Consider the following 27,685-nt stretch of genomic DNA (forward strand, 5'->3'; position numbering starts at 1 on the left):
TAGCTACACTGTTCACTCTATCAAAATGACCAAATTATGCAATAAAATGATAAAAAACAAAAAGTGAGGGAAATTCTAGGCAGCTACGGTTAAATACTGCATAATGATTTTCTGGTCGACAGTGAACGACATATGTGATAGTGGTTCTATAAGATAACGAAACAAGAATTGGCATCATAGCTGGCATAACATTGAAGTGAAATGTATTACTCGCATGTCTGTAGTGACGTTGATGTAAACAAACCTACTGCATTGCCAGCCATTTAAATGTATTACACGTACAATCATGTACAGTACCTAATACTTCACGATGACAGTGAACAGCTATGTTTGTGTAAGGTGATGTGATGAAATCACTTAACGATGTATTTTTCAGAAAGCATCTCTGTTGTTATGCATGACTGTCTATTCTTTCTCTTGTATTCCTAGACTGAGATCTGATATAACAAGCAGATAGGAAAAAAAAATGTATCAATGAAAGCAACACTTCTTTTTGAAACCATTTTTAAAGACTTATGCTAAAAGCAAAGGTACCTGTTACCTTTTCAACACCTTCCCCCAGCATCATTTTTCAAAGGCTTATGGATAATGATGACATGCAAAATTATGATATGTATGCATGTATCAGCAGTAGTGGTAAACTTTAGGGACAACTAAAAAATTAAAAGTAGTACACAACAGCATATTAAGCAGGCATAACTTCTTCAAAGCTGCCACAGCACACTGTATCCTAGCTCCTACCCCTCTAATAATAATACTAGCCTTTAAAGCACACTTTCTCCAGCAGAGAGGTGAGATCAGTGTACTCCACATCAATACAAAGTCATATTCCAATGTCAAACACAAAGATGGAGACAATGGAAAGAAGTGAAGTGACACTGTAGTATGCATGAATCTGCTAGTCAAAAATCAAACGTTTTGTAAAAAGAAAATGCAAAATCAGAGTTAGCTTTTGTCTTGGCAAAATAATGTTCCTTGATTTTTAATGCTATAACTTTTTTGAAAAAAAGCTTTTTCTTATAGTTTCAGCCAAATCATTACTGAAAATACCGTTACCTGTGCATGACCCTTTCATCTATCATTCTGTCAGGCAGTAGAAAGCTACTTGTGAATGTTGTAATTATTATAAACATTTTTGAGTGTGTGTGAGTAAGAAAAGAGAGAGAGAATGATAGAATGTCATTGCATTTCAAGCCCTTGTCACAGGATGCACAAATGCAGTACAGTATGAAAATTATCTCCAAATCCCCTTCTCCAAATTGAAAATCTGTTTATTAGCTGCAGCAGTAGGTATAAATGGTTACACGTGAACACTAAACACAAAGAACATTCTAAGTATGCCTTCATACTCTCCACCAGAAAATGAAAGTCACTGAACATGGTGAGAATTCAAATATCACAAGCTATGAAACTAAAATGACATGACGCAAAGACGTAAACTAAAATGATATGTTTATGTAAACATAACAGTGTCATTAACATTTTAGTCAAAGAAAGATGTCTACTATTCTACTGTAGTCACAAAGAGGGACCTGCTACAGCCCACAGGGTACTTACACACTTTAAAGCACAGTTTTGTCCCTTTTACAAAGACCAATCCACTCTGCTCACACAGCCTATCAAGTTAGTCAAGTCTGAAAATAATCTAAAAAAATGATGTGCTGCTGATTGGTCACCTTGACCTATGCATGTGAAATTCCATCTGCGTCACCATCAGCACCACCATCCAGACTCTGCAGGTATGCCGGCAGGTGAGCGTAGACAACATGGGCTTCTGCCTCTGTGACCATGTGAGACAGACTCTCCAGTATGGCATCATAGGTAGGCCGGTCCTCTGGGTTAGCCATCCAGCATTTCATCATTAACCCGTAGCTGCACAAGTGGTAAAGGTGAAGGCTGATGTTAGGGGTGAATAATTGTATGCAATATTTTCAACAGTTGAGAACTGGCTACATTATAGGTTAACAGGGCACAGAGTGGTATGATAATGGAAAGGATAGTAAGACAATGGAAAGGATAGTAAAACAATCTAAAGGATAGTAAAAGCCTTAATTCCTTTCACCTGTGGGTACTCCAAAGTTACCTTTTCCTATTGCAAACTGAACAAAATTTTATTATACTCTTGGACAGAGCTTGATGATGGCAATTAATTTGATATCTGATGCTGATTACAAAAGAAATAAGACCTGGCCTGAACACCAGATAAAAGTGCACAAGCCACTTTCACATTTTTAAAAAAGTTTTATTTGTTGTATTAATAGTTTAGCAAGATAGGTCCAGCTGAAAACAGGGTGGACAAAAAAAGTCATGCATTAGTTTTACTGAAAATGTCTGGAGAAGTTAATAGTTATCACTGGTGATATCTGTGTTAATGAATAAGAGAGCCCTCTGGTTTACAAGGATGGTTTAAAATACACTCATCTATTCTATTCCCCGTGGTTGAGGGACAAATGATGACTTCACTAGAAATGCTTCAAGGATATAAAGAAATAAATATGCTGACTCACATGATCTTGCTGCAGTGTGGTGGTGGGGGCATACGTTTGCCTGTGTGCACACTTTCAAGCACTTCCTGAGGTCCAAGGCGTGGCCATGGTGTCATGCCTGCAAGAGAACAAGTCTGGTAAACATCTTTTGTTTCAAAAATAATCTATAGCTGTCGAAAACGTATTTTCAACTTTTAACAAAGCTTGGTTAGAGTTTAGACCACCAACAGTGCACTGGCAAAGTACCTTTGCTCCTGTTAATGAACTGAAATGATGGTCAAGACAGGGCCCATAAATCTGACCAGTGACATGGGACACGCTGGCCTGAATACACTGCAGCGGGGTGGAAGAGTTATAGTACCTGCTAACTTTCCTGAATCAACCTGAGATCAAAGAGTGACCAGGAACACCCCACATGCAGGAAGAGGCAACTAGAAACTCACTTTTCAAATCTGCGTGCTGCCAAGCAAAGGTCTATCTCGAGGAGACGCTAGTTGTGAAAAGTAAACTTGTGTAGATCAAGTTGGTGGGAGTATAGCTTCCCAAAGGATGGTGGATAACATATAAATATGTGTAACACTCTAGAAGTGTACTGAGTTATGTAATTGTTTGTAGAGAGTCAGCGTCGAACGGCCCAGGACTACTCCTTTTCCCACGCCATAATAACTGGCCTTGAGCTCCCCACCCGCGGTTACAGGGTCATTGTTACATCAAAAGTTATGAAGTTGAGTGAGTCACTTAGGGAAACGATGACCAGACAAGCCACCCATGGCTACAGGATCTATTGTTACATCAAAAGTTATGAAGTTGAGTGAGCCACTTAGGGAAACAATGACGAGACAAGGCAGGATGGATGGTTCCGGAAAGTTCGATGGTAGGGAGTATAAATAGTGTAGCTTTACAGTGGAGGAGGCCTTTTTTGAATTTGGAAGAGCAGAGAGACGACAGGCCAGCCGCCCAGCAAAACTGAATTAAAAACTTCAGTGTGGAAATTCCATCTTTGTGTTATTCCTGTAAGACTAGCCAACCCTGCGTAGCCATCAGAGACTGACATGTTGGTTACATATGAACTGGAATTATATATGCAAACTGTGCATAATACATGTGAACTGTGAATTATGCACATGTAATGTAGATGGTAAGTGCAAAGTGTGGAACTTTTGCATAGTCAAAAGTGAAAGACTTTCGCCAAAAAGTAGCTGAGTATCAATAGCTATCCACAGTGTTGAAATAATCGTTTATGTATATATGATTTATGTCTTCCTTTTGCTTAATTATATCTTATTTTTATATTTACATATACATATCTACTTTATTGATGGTGTGAATGCACATGTGAGCTGTAATGAAATAGTTGAGTGTTGTAATAATGTGCAGTCAAATACTGGTCAGATTAATTATCCATTGCGCGACTTAGAAACCAACCTTTACAATAGCCATCATAGTGGATCAATCCACGTCATAGTTATTTATAAGTTATTTACTGGCTGTTACCAGGGGAGACCAAATACTGCTTGTTTATGACCCCTAGTAGCATGAGCTGAATGTTGATGACAGTGGATTAGCATGTCTTGCTTTGTCAGGAATTGTACCTTTACAAAGTCTGCCTGACGAATATGCCCCTTGCAACCTCAGTCAAGTATGGTCTCCCCTGCATCAAACTACAAAAAGAGCACTAATTCACCTGTGGTGACCTATTATACCCGGCAACCCCATATTCAACAGAGCTTTATTTTTCACACATCATCTCTATGTTTCTACAGAGGGAGTTCTTCACCTATGATGACCCCTTTCAACAAATACTTCAGCTGTGGGAGGGGGCCCAGTTGCCTCATCCTGCCTCATTTGAGCCCTTCTTCCTTCTGGCACAGTAAGACATGCTGTGCTGGTGACCATGAGTGCATTAGCGTTTCATTGGTCTATTGCATCCTATCAAAAAGATTCTATGCAAAACCAGAGAACAATAATGAAAACAGAAAGTCCAGTAAGTGCACATGTAACCTTATTGTTTGCTGCATTTTCAGATCAGGACCTGAACAGTGATTATGACAGACATCTGTTGTGCAGTGAAGCAAGTAGCAAAACAGCTAACATGCTACTACGAACATTGAGTTCCTGTTTACTCACCAAAGTGGAGAATTTCCCAGACAAGAACACCATAAGACCACACGTCAGTCTTTGTGTTGTAGACATTTTCCACCAAAGATTCAGGGGCCATCCAGCGAATTGGAGCTGAGGCCTGTAAAAGTTCTTACTTTAAAACTTTCGCTGCTGATTTTTTTTAAAAACCAGCTGCATTTTTCAAGTTAATAATTATAATGCTATAATCATTGGACTAATCAAGAGAATAGCAAGTGGGCTGATATGATTCCAATGTGTGGAAACCAGCAACAAAGACATGGCAATTATTGAGTAAACAATTACTTTTCAAGATATCAGTCTATTTTCTTGCAACCAGTCACTTTTCTAGGCACAATAAAGTTAAAAGGGTCACCTATTAAAGTATGCTAATCAAACTCTTAGCTATATGCACAAATAATTTTTAAAATAAATAAGCAAAATTCATGTTTGAATAAAACCTTAATCCCTAAGAACTCAAGTTCATCTTCTGATTCTGACATGAATGTTGTAGCCACACAAAGCAAGTAGAGAGGGTACCTACCTGCTGGTACATGTTTCTGTCCCCAATTTCATGAGGAAAACCAAAGCCAGAGAGTTTGCACACTCCTCCTTTGGCAACAAGAACACGTGCAGACTGCAGCCGGTAGTAGATAAGCTGCAAGCAACAAATGTTTATAATACTATCTGCACAAAATCAAATTACTTTGGCAAAGAACAGAAACTGACCAACTACTCACTAACCCTTTTAGGTAACTCATGCTCTATGGCCTTAAAAGTTTTTCTGTACCAGATGGTTTGAGATTCTTGTACCCTGAAGGTCAGTACACCAACATCTGATTCTTTGCTTTTATTTCTCCCTTTTTTCTCTTTGTCGCTCATCACCATTAAAATGTTTCCTTGTTCTTGATGCATCACTTGTAATATAATTAAAGTAACATTTGATATTATTGGCTTCATATTATTATTGTTTTTTTTAAAGGCTGATGTGATATTGAAGTGTTGTCTTTGTTGCGATAGAATTTTAACCTGCAAGATACTTCACTTAGGAATAGTGGTTAGACTAGTTGTTCAAGCAGCAGTATCCAAATCTGAAGGCACACACAAATCTGGTTCAAAACCTGTGTGAAGCAGCATACTCACCCCCATGCACATTCTTGGAGGCCAAGGCATAGGGAAGTGCAGGTTACTCAATGCCACTATCTTCTTCTTGTTGTTCCTAATCACCCCCAGTGGGGCATAGGGCCCCACAATGTCACTATCACCACGGTTTTGATCAAAAGCGCAGGGCCCCTGATGACTATCAAAAATACAGGGCCCTAGGCAGATTCCTTGTCTGCCTGCCCCTAAGGACGGCCCTGCTCACCCCCACTTCCCCTGACAACTCTAATCTAATTCCGCAAAGAGTTGGGGGATAGAAAGGTATCGAGGGTGAGGAGATAGGTATGCTATCTTTAGTTTTGCTAAAACAAGCTTAGTTAGTTTAGTTTATTCCTTGTTGCTCCTTTGAGGAGCTTAGGGCTGCAACAACACCTCGCCAGCGGACTCGGTTTTGGGCACCCCCCTTCAGTTGGGCCCAGATGGTTCCGATGTCCTTTGCCTCGCTCTCTACTATTCTTTTCCAACTCTCCCAACTCTCCTCTTCCCCTGAGGGTTCCATTCAAGAACTGCTTGCTTGGCAATGGTGTCAGCTGGTTTGTACAAGGTGTGTCCTATCCACCCCTATTTGCACTTTTTGATGTCTTGGCTAGTGGCATTCTGGTTGGTTCTTTTCCACAGGCTGCTGTTGCAGATCTTTTCAGGCCATCTTATTCCCAGAATATGGCGTAAGCATTGGTTGGTAAAGGTCTGGAGCTTACTGTTGATAGTGTTTGTCACTCTCCAGGTTTCAGAACCATACAGTAAGACTGCTTTCACATTGGTGTTGAAGATGCCGGTCTTACTACTGAAGGATAATGCTCGGGAGTTCCAGATGGGGAAGATGGGCTGTTGAAGACATGCCTGGCCTTGTTGATACGGTTTTTGATGTCATCATCCGCTCCACCGTGCATGTTGACAATGCTCCCCAGATACCTGAAGCGGTCTGTTTCTAGGATGTTCTCTCCTTGAAGTTGGATTGGGAGTTCCTGCTTGTTGATTCTCACCACTTTGGTCTTCTTTCTGTTAACCTTTAAGCCAGTCTTCTCTGCTTCCTTGGTTAGCTTACTCGGTTTTGTTTGTGCATGTTGTTGTCAATGAGATAGAAGACTGATGTCATCTACAAAATCCAGATCCTCTAGCTGTATAGTGAAGGTCCACTGGATACTGGTACTGTTGTCTTGGGTTGTCTTGCGTATAATCCAGTCCATAAAACAAGCTTATGATTTCAATATGTTCTCACTCCTGTGCCACTCATGGCTCAAGTGTATCCAAGCATTTCAGACAATCTAAAGAATAGAATGACTCACACTACCAGCCTGTTCACCTATCCATCCACAAACACTCTCACTTATAGTTAGTACAACACTCACTTTGAATTTCTGCAGGTGCTCCAGTCCACTGGCTACCTGGGCAGCAAGACAGAGCAGCTTCTGCGCTGTCAGCGTGTGTTTCCGCATGAAGACTGGCTGGTCATCTCCCCTTCCAATGACGATCTCCTGCTGCCCTGGACGATGGCGCTGCAAAAACTCCTGCAGTGTGCCCTCTTGAGCCACCTCCAGCATCGTAAGCCATGGTTCTAATACACACAGTGAAAAAATTACCATGAACTTTTGATTTTTGCTCTCACCCAACAATCTTCTGTAAATACCTCAGTTTACTATTGTTACTTCCTGAATGTTGCAGTTTTGACCCCTAATTACAATCAGCAAACTGCCTGATAAATTCCTCTTAAACCTGCAAAATACTTTGATTATATATATTTTTGTGAACTTTCTGCAGTCTCCTTTTTGTGTTAAGGTATAAGTACAACTGCCTTGCAAACGAACACTCTGAAAGCAAAGAGTGGATTTTAATATTTCTAGATAATATTTGAAAGTAAATAAATCAAACTTATAAAAGCTAGACATTAGCTTTCAGTGTCCAAAAGGCACAAAATTACCGTTGGAAGTATAGCTGCCAATAAGTCTGACGATGTTAGGGTGAGACGGCACCATCTTCATGACCTCTAGCTCCGTGCTGAAGAAGTGTCTCTCCTTATTAGTGGCCTCTGCTGTCAACAGCAGAGTGTTCAAAGTTAATGGAGAGTCTTAATGGTAAGGCTTTTATGCTCTTGCTTTTTAAATTGCAGCAAGCACTTGTATTTCTTTTTTGTAAATAGTTCATTCTGTCTTCATTTAGAAGGGTCATATTGAATTTTTTAAAAAGTTGTTTAACTGCCTTCCTACTATGTCTGCATTCATGGTCAATTCAATTATTTCTCTTTTCCCATACTTACATGTACAGTACTCTTCATACAATGACCAGCTAATCTTAGTCCTTTATTAAATTTATCTATTGCAGTGTTAACATCTACATTAATAAGAGACATAGCATCAACAAAGCATTTGTAGCACTCTAGTAATGTACTAAGTTATGTCTTTGCTTTGTAGGGGGTAGGAGTCAAATGGCTTCCAAGACTGTCCCTTTCTCACGCCAGCTGCCTATGTAATAGCCAGCCTTGAACTGCTGGCTACTGGACCTATTGTTATACCAGAAATTACGAAGTCTCCTGAGCCACTTGGGGAGGCCATGACCAGACAGGGTGGGGTGAGGGTCATCACTGGCGCCATGGGGGCTGGGAAAGGTCATGATGAGACCATGGGAAAAGGGAGTGGATGATTCTGGAACGTTCGATGGAGATAGAATAAGTAGCATAGCTTTAGGATTGAGAGAGACTTTTTGATTTGGGAGTGAGAGTGGACAGACAGCGGGCCAGACGCGGAGTGAGACTCTGAATAAAATCTACAGTTATGCGTCAATTTCCATCTTTGTCGTGTTCGTGTACGACTAGCCCATCCCTACATAGCCATCAGGACTGATTTGTTGGTTACACACTTACTGACCTTTACTGACTCCAGATTGTTATAAAAAATCCAGAGGTTTTCAGAATTCCAACTGAATTTCTCAAAAGTTAAACCATTATATTCTGTTGATAGAGGCTTATCAAGGTATGAGAAGATTATGCTGTGTCTTAGCACATCTGTCCTCTTTTAGTCAAATCATATTTTGATACTTTTTCCCTCATATTTAATAATAAATAATATTTACTTCAAAACTGGCACACTCTCAAACTATTGTACAGTCTAGGATACGCAAGAAGTGAGATTCACAAGAAATGAAAAAAATAGAAACAAAAACAAAATCACTGAAGCAAAATGAAAATTGGACTTTCTTTACTTACCATCCAGCTTCTTCACAATAATGCGTACGATATCATTAGTTCCAGGAGTCCTTCGCATGCGGCCTTTCCATACTTCCACAAAGGATCCACGTCCTATCTGTTCCAGTAGACGGATGTCCTTTCGTGGGATTTCCCAACTCATCTTCAATCGAGAATACTCTGCAGGCTGGAAGACAACAACTTTACAATAGGAAATATTTATTTCTTCAGTTTATCTTTTCTCATCTCTCTCTCTCTCTCTTACATTTACCTTTTTTTGCTGTCCAGCTCATGAGTCTAGAGATAGGAAAAAAAAATAGGAGACCTACCAATCAAGTTTCTTCAGACATGTCATTACAGAATTATCAAAACCCCTTGCAATTGTAAATGTTAAGCACCATAAACTGAAGTGCTTAAGAAACTGCAACTCACCAGAAAATGCCCATTGGGTTGGAGACCTTCATCTAAAAGTTCCACTTCCTGGTCGTCCAGTGTTTCATCATGTGCTCGTGCTAACTTCTCTCGGATCTTTCTCTCACGCTTCTGTGCAAAATTAACACTTAAAAAGCATGTCTTATCAGATATAGTCTGTAATTACTCTCTAATTGTTTTCAAAATATAAATCAAAGTTATAATAACTAAATTCTTTATATTGTCGATTTAACATTTTTAACCATTCCACTTCTTATCTTATTTTCGGTGACTTTCATTTACCCCTGCCAAAAGTCTTATATTTTATTTGACTGTAATACGATCAAATCTTGGTGATAATAAACACAAAAAGCCCATTTAAGTTGAAGTTGAAGAATAAGAAGCCAAGAGATACACATGTATTTAAATCTTTAGAATATGTTCTGCATTTTGGTTCTGAATATTGTACATAATAGTTATGCTTTATTCTTCACTTAGCACCAGCCATCTACATAAAACCCAGTACTTAAAACAAAGTAAAAACACTCCCTCATTCTGAATCAGTCCAGATACAGATAGCTACATATGGTACATACACGGACACTCATGCACACATACACTTGTATGCATACAAAATGGTCAAGCATAAATACACTTTTACTGCCTATCTATTGAGCCTCCTTCAGTTGTCACCTTCCTTAGCTACAGTTGTCTAGATTCCCTCGGCAACATTATCTTTCTTCCCATCTTCAGACTTCACTGACCCTAGGACTGCCACTAGTCATCTCCCTCCATCACCCCTCAACCCCCTGCCTTCACGTACACTCCCCCTGACCATCCACCCACCATTCATACACACTCTAGTAATGTACTATTTCCTTGTTTTTGTAGAGGGTAGTGGTCAAACAGCTTCCAAGATTGTCCCTTTCCCACATCTACCGCATACATAATAGCCAGCCTTGAAATGTCCACCAGTGGCTACTGGTTCTATTGTTACACCCACTTGGGAAGGCCATACATGGCCAGACTTTGGGATAGGGGTGATAACTGCCATCACAGGGCAGGGTAATAACCAGGAGGTGGAAAAGGAGGAGACAGTTACTGGAACGTTCGACAGGGATAGGATAGTGTAGCTTGAGAGTTGAGAGAGGCTTTTTGATTTGGAAGCAAGAGTGGAGATGGCAGGCCCGCCGCTTAGTGAAACTGAGTAAAATCTACAGTTATGCAGCAAATTCCATTTTTGTTGTGTTCTTGTGCAACGAGCCCACCCCTATGTAGCTATCAGAGACTGATGTGTTGGTTACACTAGTTTAAAAATCAGGTGATTTTTCTTACACTAACCTCCACATAACAGTCTTAAACAAGTGGGCACAGGCACTCTTTAAATTCTATCCATTACATGCGCATGTATGCACACATACGCTTTGTACCTTTAGCCTCATTGCCAGCACAACAAAGACGATTATAAGCAGCACAGCCAGTCCTGCACTTATCAGTGCTCCTACTGCATAAGGTGAGACTGCAGACAAAGAAATAATGTTTTGATGTACTAATTTTGCTTTCATATTATGTTCCGGTGTAATATATTTATCCTTATGTTTATGAAGGTAACTTACTGTTCGTGTTCTTACTCAATTTCGTACAGATGCATTTATAATAAAGATGATACAGCATGTATACAACTGTAATAAAAAATGTGTTATGTTCTCCCTTGAATAATTCTCCCTTTACCTGGCATAAAGAGAACAGATTCTTTAAAAAGTTTACTATCCCAGCTCTGATCAAGCTGGATTGTTATCTCAATTTCTGATGGCAAATTTAAGGTCTACTGTTTATTGTTTTCAGTAGACTCATTCACTTTCATTAATTTGAAAAGGATAGTTATCATTGCAACCGGTAACTTTAACATTTCTAAAGCTGACAAAAATGATACATGATTTGCATTTTTTTAAATGTAAGGCAACCTCAACATCTCAGAGTTCAAAGATTTTATAGAAAACTAAGCACACTGAGCACATTACTCAATATTCAATTATGTAATTAAAAAACATGGCTTGTGTAAATCCATAAAGATTTTTAGTAAAAGTAACAAAACATTGGTTGGAAATCTATCTATAGTCACTGTGAATGATGATAATGATGACCATGATGACTTAAGTCTGCAGTGCTGTGAGGTCTAACGAAAATCTGTCCATATTACCAACATCCGTCATGTGGAAATGAAAATATATGCCCCTTATAAAAATGTACACAAAACAATATCATCGAACATTATTTGGAGGCACAAGACACTTGCAAGTTCATCTTGAAACTAGAGTCTTAAGACTCTGGCATGCAACAACTACTAAAGCACTCAAGGCAGACAACTTTGCATTTTGTGCTCTGAACTGATTGATTGCAGTAGTGACTTGTTTACCCAGAAATACTATGCCAAGCTGCAGATTACATTCAACACACAGAAACAGGGCAGCATGCAAGACGAGATCATGCACCAAGGCCCTCATATGGTGATCAAAGGACACAAGACAATACACTTATGTTGTCACATGTGTTGTTATAATGCAGAAGCCAAACACCATTCCACTGTGTTCATTATCTTATGATTCAATTTTCTGTATACAATCATGCTCTGTTATTAGGACAGACTCAGCTCCAGCTTTTAGGGCTAATTCTCCAATGTTTAACTACAACTAACTGAGAATTTAGCATTATCTGGAATCAAGATCTGCTTTTCATTTAACTGCATTGTCTTTCTTTCTCTGTGGGTATGTGTGCAAATGTGCTCAAATGTTTTTGCCCACATCTATAATTATAAAAATTATTTTGTACATTTTTTTAAAAACCGAGTAAGTTGATGGAATTAGTTGAAAACAGCTGCTTTAAAGGAAAGGATGTACTATATTTCACTTCTTTAGTGAACAAATTCCTGCTCAGTAATGTCTGTGCTCTTGTAATGCTTTCTCCTTGGCCATCTTTATGGTTTTTCTCTGCCATTCAACATTAAGCGAATCGCATAACCATTAGGTGCACCACAAGTGGCTTGGTGATTACGAGGTTATCAAGCTGGTTAACATGAAGCAGTCAGCTATAAATAAAATCCTCACATTTTATGCTCAATTTAGCTGACCTGTTGTACACCTGACCCCCAAGTCTTATAGCTGACGACTAGAGGACACTGTGGTATGTATGCGCCGTGTATGTGTCATGTATGTCAGGACATTCTTTATAGAACTACCAAGAACTCATTCTCTTGACTACAAAAGATATATATACTGAAGAAAAATTAGCATTAAAAACTATTCTAGCATCTTTCACTAAAGAATGCAAGTCTTCTGCAATTGCCCTTGCAGATTAATAAAGTTGAATTGCATTGTATCTTTTTCTTAAAAATACATTTGCCTTTAGCTAGATTTCTTGTATGCTTTCCATGCCCCCTTAAAAGGACCTTGCTAAATGTACACAAACTTCCAGCTTCACATGATTAAAGAGCCATGAGAACACTAGTTTTCAAGCTTTTCTATTTTAAGCCTAGTGAAAAATCAATGCTTATCTCTTTTTTCCAAGCTGGTTGCACAAACAAAAGCCACAAAGGAAAGAGCACAAATGATACAGGAAGACCATTGTAGTTCCCTGCTGAACGCAGAAAACAAAAACTGATCAAAGAATATCCAGTGGCATGGCATTTTACCGCCACAGGTTTGTGTCTAAACCTACTTGCAGTAACCACTTGCTGTAGCCACTTTATTACAGGCTAATGCTCCAGCTGTATAATAATACAGTGAACTTATATAGTGTCTTATTCCAGTCTTATTCCTTAAGCTCTTGGTGCCTTACAGAAAAAAAGAAGAGATAGACAGACATGTTCTGATTATTTAGATTGTATAGAACAAGTCACTACAGCAAACAGCATACACCAGTCTTTAAAATCCAAATCCCTTTGTATTTTGAAAGGGAGGCATTGATGGTCCCATGCCAAAAAGTAGTCATGCTGGGACAATACACACAAGACATGTTAAGAATTCTTTGTTAGACTTTCCAGTAAAACTGCATTAATTTTTGGTAGTATTTTAAGTCTTTATTTGCATTCTCTGTTCCTGCATCTGAAATGTCACAATGTAACAGTAACAATTTTAACCGATGTCTCATAATCTTGTAAAAATATATAATTAAAATTTAAAAAAGAAAACACGAAGTTTCTAATTTGATATACTTCTGAAAGGATTAAAGCCTTATTATCAATAAATACAGAAACAGATGACACCTTCTTATCTACAACATTAATTCACACTGATGTTTTACCATTTGTTGTATATGTTAGGATAGTGTAAGCTTCTGTTTCAATCAAGTTAATTAAGTTTAAAAATAAAAATAATTTCCATCACAGAACAAGACACAGATATAGTGTTTATGCATATACTTCTTGAAAATTAGACTAGCTTTCTACACAAAGTAAGGCACACAGAGAGTAAGCTTCTATTTGTATTTCTTGAAGTTTTTTTTTTTGGTTGTCGACAGTTTTCACTACTTTGTACACCAACTAAAAGTGACAGACTTACAAATAGAACCTGTGCTAGAAGAAGAGCTGGAAGAAGTCAAAGGGTCTGAAATCCAGAATAGGGGATAGAAATAAGACCATAAGAGCAAAAGCAAGCAACTTAAATATAAAGGGCAGAGCAATTCCTGCTTGAAATGTTCTCTTTCAAAGCATAAAACATCAATTAAGAGTAGACAAGAGTAGCTACATTAAACATTGAAATAAAGTTTAACAAAATGTATCTCTTCACTTATAGCTATTCAAGTGCAAAATAATACATAGTATTTTTGTGCTTGTTACACATTTTACTTATTTATTAAAGGACATAGTTTACAAAATAAAAACCATCAAATTTTGCATTTGTGTTAAAACACAGCAGATTGATGTAACGGTCACAACAACAACCAATGCAGGTTTTGCAGCAATTTTTGTAAGTAAATGTTAGACTGTTTTGGCAAAAGTGCTTTGTCCAAATATCATGCATCTTTCAGAATATTTTAAACAACAAGACAACTGAGGACAGCTTTAGGAAAGAGGAAATTTTATCCTGATGCAATGCAAATAGTTGACACTTATGAAAAAAAAAATCATCAGTCACACTTGAGAGAAGTGACCATAGTACATGCACTTAAGTGAATCTGTTGTACATGGCTTTCACACTCAACTTACACTGTATTCCAGAGTCTGATTCTTGGGCCTGCAGTTCTCCTCCAGCACTGCTTGCGCTCCAGGCCTGTCCCCCAACATTGTACTGCTGATTATACTCCACTTCTGAAAAGGTCAAGGTCTATAGGTAAAGGTAATGGTAGTCCCATACTATTTTGGTCTTTCAGAATTGAAGTGTTAGCGATCACCCTTATTGCATGGTTAGCTTTCTTTGTGAGGACAGTGCCCCTCTCTGCTTTTCTATCCTCTACTCTGTAAACGAGCTTGCACCAATTCAACAAATAGATCAATGAGGGGAAGTATTATATGTCACACAGATATTAAACTGGCTAGTCGCTAGTGCAAGCACCTCTAGTCTCACACTTAACCACTTTACTCTCAGCTTCCACTTCTGAAGCAGTGGCATAACCACCGATGGATTTAGTGGTTTACTACAGAATTGTATAGGCTAAACAAAAGATGTTGATATAGGTTAAAACATTAGTTGTTTTTAGTCTGACCCTCCAAACATGGATTTAGAACTGGCCCGCTCGCTGTCATTCAAAAGAGACAATTACCTGTATTCATAAAGGAGAAAGATTTAAGCAATTTACGAAGAACTGAATGTAAATCCCATTACTTAACACCACCTATAAAGCAGTCTCTGCTAGCACTGCAGAATGTTTAAAAGGTGCTTTTCCTCAGCATATTGACTAAACAGGGTCAGAGAGGCAGGTACATGGATAAAATATTGGACTATTATATGATATTCTAACATAGTTTTCTTTTAAGTTCTAATTTTGAGAAAACATTTGATACTGTAACGTGGATTTTTATTGTTAAAAAAATGGATAATTTCTGCTCTAAGCCAGATATTACAAAAAAAAAAAGATAAAACATTTTATTCTGACATCAACTGTTAAGGACTGTGTACAACTGTTAAGCATTGATACTCCCAACAGCATATGTTGCTGGGACAATAAAGCTGGCCCCATGCACATTAATACAGTGTGTTGTCTCTTTCGCAGACTGATTGTAGTTTGCCCCTTTGTGTTTACTGAATTCCCTGAGTGCAAAGGTATGTACCCACACATGAACTGCTGGAGATTCTCTTTGGAATCTACCTCTGGCATGGCTCCTAGTTGCCTGAAGGCCTCTAGCACATAATACTGAGTACTACCCAAGTTGATTACGATTTCAGACATTATTTTAAAATTTTGCTTGAAAGAACCCTATATCCTCCCTGCTCCCCCACACAAAATGCATATGTTCAGTGCTCAAAGATTACTTGCCTTGCAACTGAAGAGTTAAGTTTCTTGAGTCACGAAACACTCTTGTGTTGATTTCGTTGATTGCATAGCAGTAATACATTCCTTCATCCGTAGCCTGGAATGATGGAATTTCATAGTAGTCTTGAATAGCAAGTTTACGAGGCATAGATGAACTGCCCCGGGGGCGGAAATACCAGGTGTATTGTGGAACTGGATAGCCCTGAGCAGAGCACTGCATGCGCACCTTGGCACCAGGTGCAATGCGAGAACTCTCTTGTCCACTAGATGAACTGACGACAACTGACATGATCTGGGCTGCTTCTGTTAAAGAAAAATGTAAACATGAAGTGGAGACCACAGATCACTGCTCAGTTTGTGGCCACGTTTTTTTCGCAAGACTGTATCTGTATTTGCAAACAATTTCCCTCCTCTTTTTTAGTTGATGGCAGCAACCATTGTGGTTATCCACAAAATATACTTCAGCTGTTGCAGTTTCTTCTGAATTACAAGTTTATGTCGGTGTCTTTATTCTTGGCTTTTCTTTTTTTTTAAATAGCATTTTTGCTTTTCTTTGTAATATACAGCTGGTACTTGTCATTTTGTGAAATATGTGAATTGTGAAATGTGCTTTCAAGGTTATACAGACAATTACTACTATTTCTGCTGTTATCTTTGATGCTGGTGGTGAAAATGACAGAACATGAACTTACTATAAACACGGAGACTTGGATGAGCCATGCATTCAATCTGTGCCAGCCCAGGGTACTCTACATGACAGTGGTACACATAGCCATTCATTTGTTCTGTTGCTGTCAGAGTCAACGTCTCAATCAGCACACTCTTATTCTTGAGCACTTCAGTTGTGGAGTTAAGCTTCAGCGTGCCAAGACGCCAGTCAACGATGGGCATGCGGTATCCACGGAAATTAATAATGCAATCCAGTGTAATGTTTTGCTCAGAGAAACTCTCAGGGTTTTGATTGTGGCAAGCAGGTGTGTCTGCAAAGATAGAAATGCTGGTCATATCTAGAAGAAGACAAAATAGTGAGGAAATCTGAAGTGAAATTGCAGAGAAATCCGAGAATTAATGACTCATTTCATAAAGTGTGAAACCTGTCTGTAAGAAATATTATGGCTGTGTTGGTATGACTACTTCTCTCTTGATATTTGATTAAAATCTACTAAGATTTTCACCCCTTGAAAGTTTCCAATTTCATAAATGAGAATTCACACCTTGAACAGCAGTCGGCTAATAAATTTTTACCCCCAAAATGTTCAATGTTTGTGTTTTCTTCCATTGGAAAGATTTAAGTTCATATTTAATATTTACAACTTGTCAGGCGCAGAACAGCATGTACGAATTGAAGATTTTACCAGAAGTAGAACAAAATGTAATGATAATAAAAGGGAACATTTAAAAGTGTCAAGCCTAAGGTTCAAAGAACACACATACAATCAGTCACATGAGGATGACAACCAACAGGCTATAGTTAATTGAAATAACAAAAGAAGTGCATCTAAGTGATGATTTGATGGTAGACACATAGAGAATACCTCACATGAAAAGGAAGAGAATTCCAAAGCCAAGGTCTATAAACAGAATAAGAGTTATAATTATCTGAGCAGCATTTAATTGCTCATGGTGAAGAAGCTTCATATGAAATAAGAGCAGAAGCAAAAAGCAGAGAGTGAAAAGGAGTACAGTAAAAAGCTGCTCAATAAAAGTATTTGCACAAAGTGACTGCAACTCACCAATGACCATCAAGTGGGCACCGTACCCAGTGGATGGCTGACCAGACGCATCAAGATGACAGGTGTACAAGCCAGCATCGCCAAGGGAGATGGCCAGGATCTGCAATCGGGCAACTTCTGCAGCTTTGTACTTGCTGGAGTCAAAGGACACGGAGTTTGCAGACTGTCCATCACTTATGAACTCGAGCACCACCTAGTAAAATATTAACTGGTTCCTCACTTCATGGTTTAGATTACAGTGGGCTTAAAATGTAAGTGATTTTCAAGCAAATTATGTTTGTTTTCCACCATGTATGGCATAAATTTACTGCTAGGCTGTTGGACAGTGTTGCAGGTCAGGAACAGATGCAGACAGTGCAGCATGCATTTCATTCACTTCATGTTAATTTTCTAATTAAATCGCTGCTGTAAAAAAAAGGACACTGGATAAGCTACTCATAACTCTTTACAAAACTGGAAACTGGGAATTACCATATTTATTCCATCACTTTTTTCTTATAATTCTTTATGACTATAATAATAAAATATCTAGATGTTTATGTCTGTGATGGATGTCTAAAAAAGCTATAGATCTTAATGTCTATGATGGATGACCGTATAAAAAAAATCCCAATCATCTGCAATATTAGCTCAGTCTCACTGTATTGTCTCTGAGATAGTTACAGTGCCTTCCCTACTGTAACTCGACTAACATCACACTATTACACAAAGTGTGATAGCTACACAGACAACAGCTTTAGTACAGTAACTCTCTATGTAGAATCTTCACTACTCAAGCACTGGCAGCACCTACCCTGCTGACATTGACACCCTCCGGCTTGAAGTACCAGGTGACATTGTAGGGCTGAGTAACTTTCTGCTGCACACCATTTTCATCTGTGGTGTATACCAGACAGAACAGTTCTACGTTGTTCCCAACGATTATGGCATTATCACTGGGTCCTTGGATCTTGACAAGGTCACTTGCTAACACTGCACAAAAGATAAAAAGACAATTTCTTAAAAAAACAATGTATTCAAACATAATGAAGGCACTGTGAAAAGCCAGTTTCAAATGCTCTTCTTGTTGGAAATAGCAAGAAATGTGTAATTTTCAAGCAGACTCATGCACTTAAAAAGGTGATTGTCAAACTCTTATTGCACAATAATTTTGTTATTTACATCTCGAGCTCATTAGTTTCTTACATTAATCAGTGTATGAGTAAACTAGCATTTTAGCAAATGTAAACAAGTGTGGTATGAAATGGATTAGAAATGTCTTATGCTGATATTACACTAGTAACTGTACTATATCTACTATATCTTTGATATTTTATTATAATACTATAATATCTGTGTCCAGTAAAGTTAAAGGGATATAGATCTTCCTTCTCCCAATCCTCTTCTGCTTGTTATTCATATTTACACACTGCTGGGTCATGTTGACTAAATACTTTACACAAAAAAGAAAACAACACATTGTCTAGAGCAATGTAGGAAGAAGCAGGTTCCCTGAGATTAATTTCTGGTAAGCTTTTATCAACTTTGATCTCTTAGAACAGTTGATGTATATGTCATGGCTGTTCTATTTATGTTTAAATACTATGGTTATGGTGACACTAAATCTCTTGGTTTTTTTTTTTTTTAAAGAAATAAGCTTAGATGAGCTTAAAATGACATTTTCTTTTCATCTTTGCAGCAGTTAATTTGGAAGAGCTAAAAAAAAAAAATAGAAAAATAATCTGGAAGAGAAGAAAAAAATCATAGCTTCCACATATTGTGAATGATCCCAGTGTGGGATTGAGTGAACTGATGATCTTTAGGGTTTAGTGTGTACTTTTGAAAAGCAGTAATACAGAGATTTTCTTTTTTAATGGTACAGCCCATTTTTGCTGTCAGCTTTGACAACTGGCAGAGAACCATAAAACTGCCTTTGATCTGCTCATTGTTATGATTATTAGTACCTTGATAAAACAATGATTGCCCTTCAGATATGAGTCAGGGACTTTGTGTCTGTGCATATGTATATTGTGTGCATGTGTGTGCATATGAGAATACATGTACATGCTATCTGAGGCTTTTAATCTGTTGTCATTTGGACTTCCCTTCTCAGAATGTTTCCCTCTCCCCACTGTTGCAAATATAAGTTATCGATCAGTGTTGCTGAATTCCAGTGGCATGCTTGTCACTCTCTGCATTCACTTTAACTAATGAAAGATAGGAGGAAAGATTACCTAATAAAGTATTTATAATATCAATAGGTTTTATGACAATGATGACAAATCAAATATCATAATCAACCAGACCTATAAAAGGTATCCATTAAAAGATAGGCAGTAGAAAACATATGAGTACATTCTGACATTTCCACTAAAGTATAAAAATGAAAAAAGTAGGTGCTGGGTCTGATGACATCAAACTTTTTCAACTTCAGCTAATTAATAACATTTTTTCAAATTGAAGTAGTGGAAAGAGAACTCAAATCCTTAAGAAGTTAAAAGCTAAGACCAACAAGTTAAATTGTGTTATATTGCAGTACATCTTACCTCTAATGGCTTTTTTTGTGCTATTTATCATCTAACCAAGTGACTAATAAGTCATAGAAAATGACAAAATAAGCAGCAAGCAGTGACATTGGCTGTTTGGGCATCAAAATCTCCGACAGGTTTTCTGCTAAGAAGACAATGGCAGCACAGCACAGCCACTTTATGGTTGAGATCAACCCAAACTGATAACCTGTGCAGTTCATGTAGAAGTGGTGTAGTAGGTTAGTTTTGTGCTTATGGAAGACAATGTAAGCACCGATGCTTTAAGTTCTTTAATGCTTTTTAGGCAGGCAGTGAAGGAAACCAACAAAGTGGAAGTTACAGTAGTCCAGCCAGGACAAAACAAATGCAGAAAAGCTTGTTTAAAAAATCTGATGGGGCTGATCCTGCAAAGCTCTAGGAAAATGGACTTGCCAACTGAACTGAAGTGGTTTACTAGGGAGAATAAAGGATTGATAGTCACATCAACATTTCTCCCTGTCTATGAGAGTGAGACGAGCACATCATGGAAAGCAAAAGTGGCAGAAGATAGCAAACATTTAAATTTACCTTAGGAATAAGTAAGGAAAATACAACAAGCTGTATAATATACTAAAATGAAAATATATTGCCCTGACATCATAATTTCTATTTGTGAATTTTATCTGATTTTCATCAATATTATAGACAATGTGATAGTAAACTGCCAAGCTGTATGAATATGGTGAGCTATGTACCAATGCAGAAATAAGAATGACTATAGATTAAAATTTATATATACACAAACAAAGTTGACAGGGTGTGGCAAAAAATACAGATAATACATGCCTTAAACAAAATATTCAGCTGAGATGTTCAAGATTCAACACACTGAATCAGAAGTCTGCAGAAATCAATCACATGAAGAAACCTGAGATGGGCTGTGATCAGGCAACTGGTCTGATGGAACAAAGAATACCTCTGGACTCTATTACTGCCTCTGGGAACCCTCCCTCATCATGCTTGCATTAAATTTTAACTACCAGGGAGCCTGCTGGTGCACCATTTGTGTACTCAAAGCCAATACAATGAAGTCGTTGATATTCCGTGGCATTGTGCTTTTCAGGGCTGGAACACAATACTCTCAGCTCCTGAAGTTGTACTCTCTGTCTCTATCTCCATCTCTTCCAATTTCAACAGAGGATGAAAATGCATGCATGGTAATTATTAGTCATGGGCTACTGTCCTCTACATGGCCATGCCACTATATAAGAGTAAAATGCTCCTTCCTAATAAATCTGTGAATAAATGTTTTGTTAGAATATTCCTATTTCCTTCGAGGAAAAACCGAACTTAAATATGAAATTAAGTTCAAAATTACTGGCATGGTTGAACATAAAGTTGTTGATCATTTGTTACAAACAATTGAATTTTGAGTTTCTAGTATATATGGTATTGCTCATTTAGCAAGTTGACATGAGTGATAACATGGGAATTGAAGTTTTGACCTCTTTCCAAAAACTTGTTCAAACGCTTGTTTCTTATAAATGTAACATAATGTTTAGCATAGTTATCATTTAATGTACTAAATTTAAAAACCACTTTTGCACTCAGGTTAGCCTTTAGAGCGGCAGTGCATACCATTTCTATATTTTTTTTGCATCTTGGCTAATACTTGACTGAAATGCTTACAATTTGGTCAGCAAGAGCTCTAGTTTTAATGGACTTTTTAATGGACTTTTTAATGTTCTTTTTATACGTGAAATTATTATAGTGATTATGCAAAAAAAATGTTGCTTAAAAAGTACAATTTGGACTCAATAAAACATATTAGTAGCACAAATGTACAAATTGGTATGACCATGGATGTGTATTTATGGACTGATGTCTGTATACCGAGACTCACTCTTGGCCTCTTGCGAAGTGATCCGCTGCTAGTCTTGGCAAGCCATAACAAAGAATGTGAATAAACCGGAAGCTATGTCGTCTAATGCCTCGTTTTAGTAGTTAATCTGAAATGTGAATAAACCAGAAGCTATGTCGTCTAATGCCTCGTTTTAGCAGTTAACTGGAAAAAAATCGTCTGCCAGCAGTCCAGGGATATTAGTTAGTGGTATGACTGCTTGACTGCATTAGGAAATAAGGTATACATTCAATTCCAATTGTGCAGTAAGCATTAGAAGTAACATTGTTATGCTTTCCAATATTGTTGCTGATGAAAAATGTACATTTTGAGAAAAATGAGTTTTACAATCATACAGCAAAAGTTACTTTAAGATTTTTCTCCAACTTGCAGAAAGATTCAAATTACTGTCAATGCACTTAATACTCACAGATCTCTTTTAGTTAATCATTAGTTTTCTAAAGAAATTCAAGATTTTCCTCTTGTCAGCTTAATTTTAGGCATTCACTGTGACAGATGGAAAATTTAGTCAGATCATTTACTCGGAGTACTTTTTCTACATGAAAATACCAACACCTAAAACATTATTTTTGGTGACTTTGCAATCCCTAATCCCACCTCCCAAGCTGTTAGATACCAGTAGAAATGCTAGAGCCTGAAAACTTAAAAGATATTATTTGCTTTGTGGTAATTCATGATTTTCTTTCTTTCTTGCTCTGACCTTTCATCCTTTCAGCGTGTTTGATTACATTTACTCTTTAGAAAATGCCTCAGATTCTGTGTCAAAGCAATACACAAGTTTCCTGTCTTTTCTGTGTTGTCCTCATGTCCTTGGTAACCTTTACTTACAGCCATCAAAGATCCTTAAAGAGGCTTATCTTTCTGTTTAGCAAAAAGTTCTTACCTAATAACCGGAAAGCTTTCCTCAGTATGCATTGACCATACTCTTTACAGATTAAGGTGATAAAAAAGTGTTTAAAACTTACCTCAAAAAGAAAATAATCACAAGATCAATAATCATCAGATGTTAATGTGTGCATGCATGAATGCCATTATGTTCCTCATTCACACAAAATGCAAAAATCCCTATGTTTACTTAAGAAGAGCAAACGTAAAGAAACGTATGAAATCTTAAGAGCAGGTTTGGTCTGAAGACAGCTGTCTTATGAAAGAGATTTGAAGCAATATTTGTTTTTCATGTTAACCAGTGGAGTAATGACAACAAATGAGAAAAGAAAATAGGTATGTGATTTACAGTTGGTGAGTCACCAGAACATCTATAAAGTGGGGTGGAGGTTACAGGAAACACTGCAAAGGCAACAAAATTCAATGCCTCAAAAGGCATGTTTTGTTTATTCAATGCCATCCGATTTCCCTGTATTTTCCAAATTATTAATCTTGGCTGGAGAGTACAAATGAAAGGTCCCTTCTGCTAATAAACAGCTATGTTAATTGCTACTAATCAGAAGCAACTTTCAATATTATGCCTACAGCTATTCTTTCCAACTTGGCACCCAAATAAAAGTTCTCTGAAATATAAGAAATAACGTTTAAACTGCTATAAAATTAAAGGATATTCTGGGTTCCGTCTTTATTGCAATAATCAAAATTTTGAATAGAATCTTTATGTGTTTATAGCTTTCAAAGGAATATGCATATTATGAGTTTTGGAAGAGATTTTGCTAAAGGAAATATGACTCTGGGTATGCTGGCACATCTATACAGCTTTCACATATGTAATATTAAGCCACTAAAACTTAATTTTCATATTGGTAAGGGTGATTCAATCAATAGAACAATTATCATTGGACCTTGTCTGCTGAAAGCAACTCCAAAGTCAAAAAGCTGAAAAATATCACCTTTCACATTTCATTTTTCTTGCACAAGGAAATCTCTACGCCTGGCACTGTTTTTCCAGGATGCACAAGCTATTGTATTGATGTGAAAATATGTGTTCTTAGATGTTATCTCAAAGCAAAATGCTTTCTCATAATTTCAGTGGTCACATTTCTCATACTCTTTAAGGAATAAATGGCTCCCTGATGTCATTTATGGCCTTCTGTTTCCATGTACATTCTTTTGAAAACTGACAAAAATACTTTTCAGCTTAATTGTCTTAAATTCCCTCCCCTTCTTCTTTTCGCATCTCTCTGCTCTTGCTGTGACCCTCAGCTTCTAATAGTCTTTTGAGTATAAGTTCACGAGAATGCTGAATTTCTGCAGAAGTAGCAACATATTCTGTGATCATTAGTTATGTTTTATGGAAGTCATATGATATTAATAATTCCTCCTTATCAAAGAGCAGCAAAGTGGGAAAAGACCATAAAAAGGGAAAATAAAAGCCATTCCACAGGGATATTCAGATCTACATTTCTAGACAACTGGAAAAGCAGCCTGTAAACTGCAAAAATGGATGCTGGAAGAGACTTTCAAGAGCATTTGATGGCAGGTGGTGGATATTTTAAAAGAAGAAAATGAGTGGAACACAATCACATATTTTCAACGCAACGGCAACATAAAAATAAACTGCTTCACGATCAATAACAAATTTTAGCTGGTTAGGAAATGGGACCCAAGACTATTTTTTGAAACCACTCTAATGCCATTGTGATAACACTGATGGCATTAGACAGTCCTCTGGAATCACAATAGATGAACTTTTTTAAAAAGCTCATTTCCATCATTATCAGCAGCAACAATGATGCAATAAACATATTAATCTGACAATTTACTCCAAATAAGGATTGCTCACTATAACCAATCTAAGCCCTCTGAGTTTATCTTATCTCTATGCAAGCATGTGCATGAGACTGAGTGTGCAAGTGACAGAAAAAGAGAGTGTGATTTTGTGTGGGTGTGTTTGTGGTGCCATGGACAACAGAGGGTTATAGATGTTTCTGTAAGCATTATGCTTCTGTGTTTGTCTAGACACAAAGGGCAAAGATAATCCAAAAGAAATAAAAAAACAAGGAAATCTGCACAAAATTAAATATGACATTAACTTCACAAAAACTTTTTCCTATCCTGACAGTGTGCAAAGAAGCAATCTTTATAATGCAGGATCTTATTTCTGTCCAGTCTAATATATTTTACATGTACGTGTGTGCACACACACATATATATCAGTCTTTATTTTTCTCTGATATGGGAATGTTCTTTTGACAGCAAATGTGAAAGCTTGATTAAAAAGTAGAAATTCTTACTTTTAAAAAATCCATTCAGTGTAATATAATCCTTAAACAAAAGAAAAAGCTAAAAATAAAAATCCATTATTTCTGTGAAGCAGAAAATAACATCTGTTTAAAAAAATGTTTGAAAGAAATTCAGAACTTCTTCAATCAATGGACATGTCAATCTCCTTTGCCAGATCAACATTTTTATTTGTGCAAAGATGTGATAGACAGACATATGATTATATTTTTCTTTTAGCATGTGCTACAAAAAATGAATTTGCGAATGAAGAAAAGACTGAGGTGCTGGGGGAATAAAAAAAATAAATAAATTAATAAACCTCCTCTTTAAAAGTGATACTTTGATCTGTCTTGGGGGTCTGTAAGACAGAGGTCTATCTGTGTATTCCAGTCAAAGCGTCTTTTACAAAATGCAAAGGGAGATAAAAAATTAAAAACTATTGCAGCATATACTTTGGACACGTTTATAAATTTCAAACTGCTGGCAAGTTTGTTGAAATTGCTGTTAAAATATTATCGACTGATTTTCAGATATCATATTTCGAATAAAGAATCTGAAATAATGAAACTATACAACAGGACAAATCAAAATAGTCATAAAGAAGCATTTTGCAACAGTATAGTCAAGTCTAAAATAAGTGCATACATTAACAATAAATGTAACGAGGTCACCAAAAGAGTAAACAGATTTCTGTAAGTGTTGATTTATTTTTTTTTAAATTTGCTTCGGTAAGTCCTACTGCATGAACCTGTGGGACTGAATACTTACAGCTGGTATGAACAATCGCCAAGAACAGAAGCATGCACTCTAGCAGGTGTGACAGCACTAGGGCAGAGGAAGATAAGGTAGAGAAGGAGAGAAGATGGGCCTTGGCCACACAAAAATGCTGGTCTTGATATAAGTGCAGTGTTTCCCTTAATTAATCATTTCCTAATGGCCTAATTAGTACTTTTACATTTTTTATGTGAACCAGTCTGTGTGTCAAACAAAGCTCAGCTGATATTTTTGTGGGAATCATACTAATCAGCATTAAAAGGCACAGGCATGAGGTTGTTACAGGTGGTTAAAAAAGAAAAACTGGACATTGATAATTAAGGTATTATCATCTTCCTGTTTCATGTAAGTACTATATGCATGGTTTTGAAAAATTTACATAAAAACTATCTAACATCTCTAAAATTTAATTTTCAACAAAGCAAACTTTGAAGCAAATGTTTTTTTAGTTTATATACATAATATAACCATTATCAAATGTAATGAAGTATTAAACATTGCTAATCACGAAATTCACTAATGTAATTCACTAATTTATGAAAAATCTATTACAGAATAAAATTTATAATTTTTTTCTAGATCCTTCGTTTTTCCAATTTTATTCACTTTTTAAAAAATGCAAAAAAAGTGAGACTGTGACAGCTTTAATACTGGATAAAAAATGAGGCCGTAGGATCTAGCACTTTTCGGTCAGCATATCCCTATCAGTGATTTCATAAACTCACGATGGTCAGCTCTGCAAAAACTAGTCTTTGCGTGCAGTTTTAATGCCTGGAATAGCGGTGTGCTAAACAACTTACTTTTGCCGGCAAGTCGATAACCTGGCTAAAGACTAGAACGAGATTGCGAGTTCGACGTCGCACCGAACACGGAAATGGGAAAAGATCGGTGCAGTTTCATTCACATTTCAAAGAATTTTTTTAAGATTCACATTCATTCATACGAAGATTCACTTTGGCGAATTAACTCACCTCTTGACGTTAGAGCCACCAACATAAAAGCTGTGCTTAGCGCCATCGTGTTGTGCCTGCAACGCTCGATTTGTTGTTGCTCATCTGCGTTTCGCCTGTTGTCTTCTGCTCCGAAGTACCGAATGCGCATGCGCGGCGGCACACCGTTCAGTAAGTCAAGCCTGTGGAAGAACGGAAAGGCTACACAAATATAAACACCTAAGGGAGAAAAAAAAATTTTTGACTGACAGATAATTATCAAGATTCTTATAGTTGGAAGCCATTACCTGCATATATACTATCGGGTTCTTTTTATTATTAAAATGGAAAGAAGACCTGTATTTAGTTTCAAATAAAGTGTTGAACGCGCATGCTCAGTGAACGATGGCTGTGCCAGACGCGTGCTGAATCATCGTCAATCGAACTTGTCAGGCAGGAAAACCTTCACGTTGTTTGAGGTCTATTTGTAGCCCGAACACCCGTATATAATCAAGGTACCCTACGCGCGAACCTTGTAGGCCAATGCCAAGGTATGAACAACGGAAGAAAGTTGATGTGCAACATTCTAAGAACGGTTGGACGGAACGTGCCGTCGATACCTTTGTTCACCTCATGGCCTAGAGAAGCCTAACGCACGCTAGGCATCCTGTTGTCAGGGCCCTAAACCGTTTTCAGAGAGCCGGGACTGCGAGTTGATCACACTTCGTTATTGGAAACGGGCATACCTCTTGACTCAGCCCATCAGGCAGAAGGAACGCTAGGCAACAAGACTGACCCTGCTAAAAAAGAGGTCATGGGTTAAAGGTTGCGCAAAGCGCCTGTTGGAGA

The 27,685-nt window shown here is 37.4% G+C and overlaps 1 protein-coding gene across 5 annotated transcripts; it reads right to left on the reverse strand.

Annotated features, from left to right (window-relative positions):
* Positions 1–1,253: 1,253 nt before the first annotated feature.
* Positions 1,254–27,480, reverse strand: LOC112567983 (fibroblast growth factor receptor 1-like). 5 transcript variants are annotated; one of them, XM_025244944.1, is made up of 17 exons: positions 27,145–27,480; positions 26,879–27,039; positions 18,349–18,527; positions 17,556–17,748; positions 16,515–16,802; positions 15,826–16,125; positions 14,558–14,659; positions 13,911–13,955; positions 10,785–10,873; positions 9,376–9,486; positions 8,965–9,130; positions 7,684–7,791; positions 7,115–7,320; positions 5,149–5,262; positions 4,614–4,725; positions 2,508–2,604; positions 1,254–1,872 (listed from the first exon to the last, which is right to left on the reverse strand). In XM_025244944.1, exons 2-17 carry the CDS (start codon positions 27,006–27,008, stop codon positions 1,683–1,685), a joined length of 2,430 nt encoding a protein of 809 aa, XP_025100729.1. In that variant the 5' UTR covers positions 27,009–27,039; positions 27,145–27,480; the 3' UTR covers positions 1,254–1,682. The 5 variants fall into 5 exon arrangements, with proteins under 5 accessions (XP_025100729.1, XP_025100728.1, XP_025100727.1 ...); XM_025244943.1 differs by having other exon boundaries at positions 7,684–7,794; positions 9,376–9,483; positions 27,145–27,479; XM_025244942.1 differs by having other exon boundaries at positions 7,684–7,794; positions 27,145–27,478.
* Positions 27,481–27,685: the final 205 nt, after the last annotated feature.

Source organism: Pomacea canaliculata, linkage group LG7, assembly GCF_003073045.1.
Source record: "Pomacea canaliculata isolate SZHN2017 linkage group LG7, ASM307304v1, whole genome shotgun sequence".
In the NCBI taxonomy this organism is placed as follows: domain Eukaryota; kingdom Metazoa; phylum Mollusca; class Gastropoda; order Architaenioglossa; family Ampullariidae; genus Pomacea; species Pomacea canaliculata.